The sequence below is a fragment of the Montipora capricornis genome, chromosome 5 (assembly GCF_036669925.1).
Source record: "Montipora capricornis isolate CH-2021 chromosome 5, ASM3666992v2, whole genome shotgun sequence".
NCBI lineage: Eukaryota > Metazoa > Cnidaria > Anthozoa > Scleractinia > Acroporidae > Montipora > Montipora capricornis.
Window position 1 is genome coordinate 9,582,474 of NC_090887.1, and position 6,026 is coordinate 9,588,499.

The 6,026-nt window shown below is 39.8% G+C and overlaps 1 protein-coding gene across 1 annotated transcript in view; it reads left to right on the forward strand.

The window, feature by feature from the left end:
- Positions 1 to 6,026, forward strand: part of LOC138050188 (uncharacterized) — a 22,529-nt gene that overhangs the window by 5,085 nt on the left and 11,418 nt on the right. Inside the window, exons 3-6 of the mRNA XM_068896647.1 lie at positions 1,845 to 1,939; positions 2,698 to 2,854; positions 4,151 to 4,217; positions 4,917 to 5,118. Coding sequence (XP_068752748.1) covers positions 1,845 to 1,939; positions 2,698 to 2,854; positions 4,151 to 4,217; positions 4,917 to 5,118 — 521 coding nt within the window. The remainder of the gene's footprint in view (positions 1 to 1,844; positions 1,940 to 2,697; positions 2,855 to 4,150; positions 4,218 to 4,916; positions 5,119 to 6,026) is intronic.

Genomic DNA, 6,026 nt, shown 5'->3' on the forward strand with positions numbered 1-6,026 from the left:
TGCTTTAAAAGATTCAAAATTCAACCAAACATTTATGGGCTTATTGGATACTTGCCATCGATTAATTTAATGTACCTGTTTTCGATTGCTAATTATCCGCTAATAACTGAATGAAAAGTCCTTAAAATCAGGGAGCTGACATAGATGAAGAAATTCGTTTGAGATGAGAAAAGTTCATTTGTGTATAGCTGGACGACTTCAGATAGAGCGGTTGTCAATTGAGTGTCGAAAGTAATTAGCGAATTGCTTTGGTTATGCATTACTTCACTCAGTGATTGTTTCATAGTTCTTGCGCCATTTTCTCAATCGATCAGAAGTGAAACCAAAACCAATCGTGGCTCGCGCGTGCACATTTTCTCGCGCTTTGTGTCGCTACGTGTAATTACTTCGAGTTTTGATTGGTTTACTGGATTGTCTCCGTCCTTTTTGATTGGCCAAAGTAATTACTTTGGTTTTGATTTTACGACACTCGATTGAAATTCGCTCATGTCCAGAAATACCTCCTAATTAGATGCCCGCGGATTTCAATAAGCGTCACGAAGTGTGACCCTTGCTCTTCTCCCTCACTTTAACATCACTTGTGTCTTGGATTACAAACAATTAACGTTGCAAAGTGACCCTTCCCCCGTATCCCCCTCACAAATGCTACTCCTCGAGTAAGGATAAACAGCTGCATTTACCCTAAGGATAAACAGCTGCATTTACCCTAAGGATAAACAGCTGCATTTACCCTAAGGATAAACAGCTGCATTTACCCTAAGGATAAACAGCTGCATTTACCCTAAGGATAAACAGCTGCATTTACCCTAAGGATAAACAGCTGCATTTACCCTAAGCTAAAAATAACGCTAACCTTTATCCTTTTTACCTTGTTGTTGGAAATAGGTAGCAAAGGCGTAGACTTTGAAGTCACGGGGGGAGGAGTCGGGAGGGCGATCTTCTTTGGGGAGGAGCGGGAGGCTTAGATGAATTGTAACAGCCCTTTTCAAAATTAGTTTTTCTCATTTGCAATACGATACAGCTGCATTTGTCCTTAGCTAAAAATAACGCTAACCTTTACCCTTACCTCATTGTTGGAAATATGTAGCAAAGGCTTAGACTTAAGAGGGACACTTCGTATTGAGCGTGCATCTAATCACTTCCGTGAGCAAATTTCCAAAGTTTTTGGCACAAAATGCAAACAATGACATCAGCAAACATTGCCTGATGTTGATCCACAAAATAGACATTATTCATAAATGGCGGTCACATTTATAATCCTTTCGTCTAAGTGCAAATTAGCCTACCAAGCCTCATTTTAGAGCAAGAATTCTTTTCAATTCACTGTATGATGTCGAGGCTTGATAGACTAATTTACACTTGGACAAAAGAATTATAAATTGACCTGCATTTATGAATAAGGCCTATCGTAGGCCACTTTCAAAAATACAATAATACTCTTTGTTTGCCCTCTTATATTTTGCATAAGCATTGTTTTCATTTTCTCTTGGGACCATTGTAAGTCTCAAGAGAAACTGGAAACAATGCTAATGCAAACGTTTGGAGGGCAGACAAAGAGTATTGTGGTATTATTGAAAGTGGCCTTTCCAATAGGACATTTGCATGATAACGCCATTTGACTACAAGTACCAGAATCCTTCAGGTTTGCTTGTCTCATGCTAATTAGAACTATTGTTATTTTACCCCGCTGGGAATACAAAATTTAAATAAGAAAAGAAAAGCAAACTGAATTCTGGCAGTTGTAGTCAAATGACGCTAACGTGAACATTGCCTATTTAATTTGTCTCTTCTAAGATCTTACAGTAAATCTAATCTACGATGCCTTCTTTTTCTTACATTGTCAGGAGAGAACCGGAAACGCGAACGATTTTCATCCATCCTTCATTCGAGGGACCTGGGAGGGGCTCTGGTGGTCCTTTGTTACCATGACAACATTAGGGTATGTGTATAACTTCTCTTCTGCCCAACTCAAGACCACAGGAAGTATTCCCCTCATGCTACTCGTCAAATGAAACAAAAAGTTCACATTTGAATGAATGTTTACGTTGCCGTCTAAACCACAAATATGGTGATTATGCAGAGGACAGCAAAAATACGTGCTAACTGAAAATGCGTGCCGCACGTGCATCACGATTTTTTTTCCCCTTTTAACCAATGTTATTCTTTTGTGCTGTTTTCATTGCTGTAGACGTCGTAGTTTCTTAAACTCCCAAAAATCGCCTGGAGCCAAAGTATTCTTTTGTTCGTGAGTGTTAAGTCCATTCGTTCTTGTTACGAAATTTATAGTAATCTCAAAGAAATGGAGGTAACCTGAAAATTCCATATCCTACGTGAAGAATGCGACCTTGCTTCACACGATTAGGGAGTTTAAGCAAAGACGATGGTTACGACAAGGACAACGCAACAAGGTTGATTAGCACGCACTTCAGTGTATTTCTTTGCCATACTCTACAAAACAACAACGCCGTGAAAAAAAATATTAGGTTTTTGAAGACAACGTGAACATATAACAATGAACCATTCATTGTCTATTTTCCTTTAAAACCGTTCGTACCCATCCAGTTACAGGATAGTTCGCCCGTATTGTACAAGTTGAACAAGAGAGAATACTCGCGAAATACTGGCGATAGCGCTAAGTTATATTTTGGAGTGACGTTTTCGTTGTCTTTGCTTTGCTTAAACTACCTTTTATCACAGGTATGGGGACCGAGCGCCGTTGTCTTACAAGGGACGCTTCTTTTCTATCGTATGGATGTATTTCGGCCTCGTTATCATCGCAGTCACCATGGCAATGCTGACGTCAACGCGGACGACAGACATTCTAAAAAGTACGACGAAGATATATGGAAGCAAGGTGAGTGTCCAGGGAAACCAGAGGTGTGTCCAAGATGAGAGATGGAGGAGTTTGACAGGAAACCTAAATGTCAAATTATGGGGGATGGAAGGGGGAGGGAAATAGATTTTGGAATACTGTACCCAACGCCTGCTTGAAAAATCGAATGGAAGCTTAATAGAGTCTCTAAGGTGATCACGTACAGATGAGTCATCCGTAATCATTCGAGTGACAATAATTTTACCTTTTGACTTCCAACAGTGATTGATATAAATTTTCTCCTCTCAAGCTCAATACATTTAAAGCATATTTTTTTTTGTCTACTGAGATATATAATCAAATTCCCATAACTGACATTACAATTAATACATGGCAGTCAGTAAGGAGGATTAACATTCGGATATTGGGAGTGAGAGGTTTAACTGATGGTAAACGGGGCTTCGGCTTGATAGAAATAAGAAAATCTTTGCTGATGTCATTGTTTACGTTTTGTGCTATTAACATACGAGTTTGCTCAAGCTATTTACAAATTGACTTCAATATTTAAAAGAACTTGATAAAGTTAGTTAAATATCCAGTTTTAAGCCTTTTAGCTTTGATAAGGAACCATTTATTCGCCATCAAAAACTGAACAAATTATTGGGTGGAAAAAGCGTTAATGATCCCCTACATTCTTCAGGATGCAAAATTTCGAATTTTCAAAGCATCATGATGCAATGCGCTTTCAACGTTCAGTACTTTATTCTTGGCTGACTAATAGGAAAAACCTTAAATAACAATGACCACAACCAGGTTTTTTCTGAGCCCGCGAGACTGAGCACCCCCAGCAAACCATTGTTTTAACGGAAACCACTGGTCAGCAACCTGGTTCTGGTCATTGCTGTGTAAGGTCTTCCGACTGTTGTGTGCTTAGTTACCTGGCCTTTAAATGAAAGTGAGGCTGGTGTTGACCTGGTTATGATACAGACCTCCCTCCTTTTCTTATGTTAATGATGTTGTTTTCATGTTAATTAGTAAGAATTTACATACGAAAAGCGGTGACGTTTCTATCAAAACAAGGTCAACTCCAGCCTCACTTTCATTCATAGGCCAGGTAACTAAGCACACAACTGTGAAATGGCCTTTTGCTAACGAGGCAAAAAATGTAAATAGATTTCCTTTTCCGGGTAGCAGACCTTCTTGGAAGGGAAGATGCTCTTTTGTCAGTCCAGGGACTCCACTAACTTTGCCTGCTCTATCTTGTAGCTCGCATCTCGCGTATGTGGGATAATTGTTAGGAATCCGATATTAAACGAAATATGTAATCTTTTCCTGTAGATTGCAGCCGAACAGAATTCGCCAGAGTATCACTTAGGCAAGAGACGAAACGCAAAATATGAGCCAGGTATTGTTTAATTTTAGATACATTATGTCTTGAAAGGGAACCTATTCTTGGTTTGCATCCATGTGATGTGACGGCCATGTTGCAGTGGAAAACAATAGAAAATAGCCCCACAAGTTTTGCATAATAATAGATATAATCAAAATGACTGCATTGTTCTGTACATCAACATGGCTGTCCTGACGTCAGATGCAAACCAGCAGAACAATGGAAACAGATAGCATTGAATTAAGTGAAAGGCTACCTTTTTTTAATGGCCATATTGAAAGGTTTGGTAATGCAAAAGTTACGCATATAGAATTCAACGATGTTTGGTGTTGATACTGCGCCATATGGTTCAGACTCAATTCTAAAAAGCGCCACGGCCTTGGCTTAAGTTCGCGATTGGTTCACTTATGTCCAGAGATTGGTTCGGACCAGGTTCCTAGAACCGACTCAGACATGGGTCGAATTTGCTTCGGATTCAGGCTCGTTTCCCGGAAGCGAAACGTACTCGGGTTTAGATCGATACTGGTTGATGGGTTCGAAAACGGAACCCGCACTGACTTCGATTTGGGTTGGGTTGAGTTGCTTTCTGCAGTTTCGGGCTCGACTGGATTCTTACCTTCTCAGAAGAAACAAAAGCGAAATAAATTTTCCCTGTAGAATACACTGTATCATCCACATCACTTTATTACTTTTCTTCTTTTCTTCAATTGAAAGGCAAAGAATACCATAGTCTGGATGAGGTAACCGAAGCTCTTCTGAAAAGAGAAGTCCAAGGTATTCTAGTGGATGCATATTCGGCTGGTCTCAGAAATGACCTCTTTAGCAAGTTTGAAGTAATCGAAATTGTTGATTACAAAACTGCCTACGGCATCGTGCTCAGTCCTCGCTCGACTTCTCTTCGCAAGTGTTTCCATCGGTACTTACAGTCACACAGAGCGGAGGTCTTTTAAGATGATAAAGGGCAAGGTCAGGCCTATCCAGGTATGTCTTCTTTTTTTTTTTTTTTCAAAATTTTCAATCTCAAATATTGCCTTTCTAGTGTTTTAATTGGGCTCACGTGACCAGCAACCATATTGGATTATTGAAAAACTCGTGGGCTCACGTGACCAGCAGCCATAGTGGATTATTGAAAAACTCGTGGCGGAAAGTTAAATTTCCAAGTAATCCAAACGTTAAGAATTTATCGAAATGTAAGCAAAACGATTATTCCCGCAGTCGCGCTTGTGTGGATACGGACATTGGTGTTGTAGCTAATATACAGTCAACTCGGTTCTACACACCTCGTTAATTATTTACCGTCCTCATATCATAGGTGCGCCTCACGGTAATAATTAAAATTATTAAAAAGCCTGAACTCGGAGTATCAGATTTCCAGCATTTTCACTGGGCTCAGCCAGGGACACAGGCTATCAGTCATACACCCGATGTACCTAATATAGTCAAGTGTCATAACGAGGTTAGCATATAAAGCCAGCTAGAAAACTAATTTTTTGACCCAGAAGCTCTGAGAAAGAGATGCGCGAAATAGGCCGTTTTGGAGGAATTGGACGGGGCATATAAATAAATCAACATGGAAGAGTTGTTGATCCCTGCGATGTAAAACAATATTCTACTCGGGCTTGGTGTAAATGAAATGCTTATAACCAACTCAGGGCGCTACGCCGTCTCGCCTGGTTATCTATATCACTTCATACTCCAAAGGATGGGTGTCTTCTTACGTTAAATAGGCTATTTTTGCACGGTTGTATAAATATGCGGGAAACGCAGTATCTTAACAAGTGTATACTGAAATTCCACAAAAGAAAATTGCACGGGGTAACCACG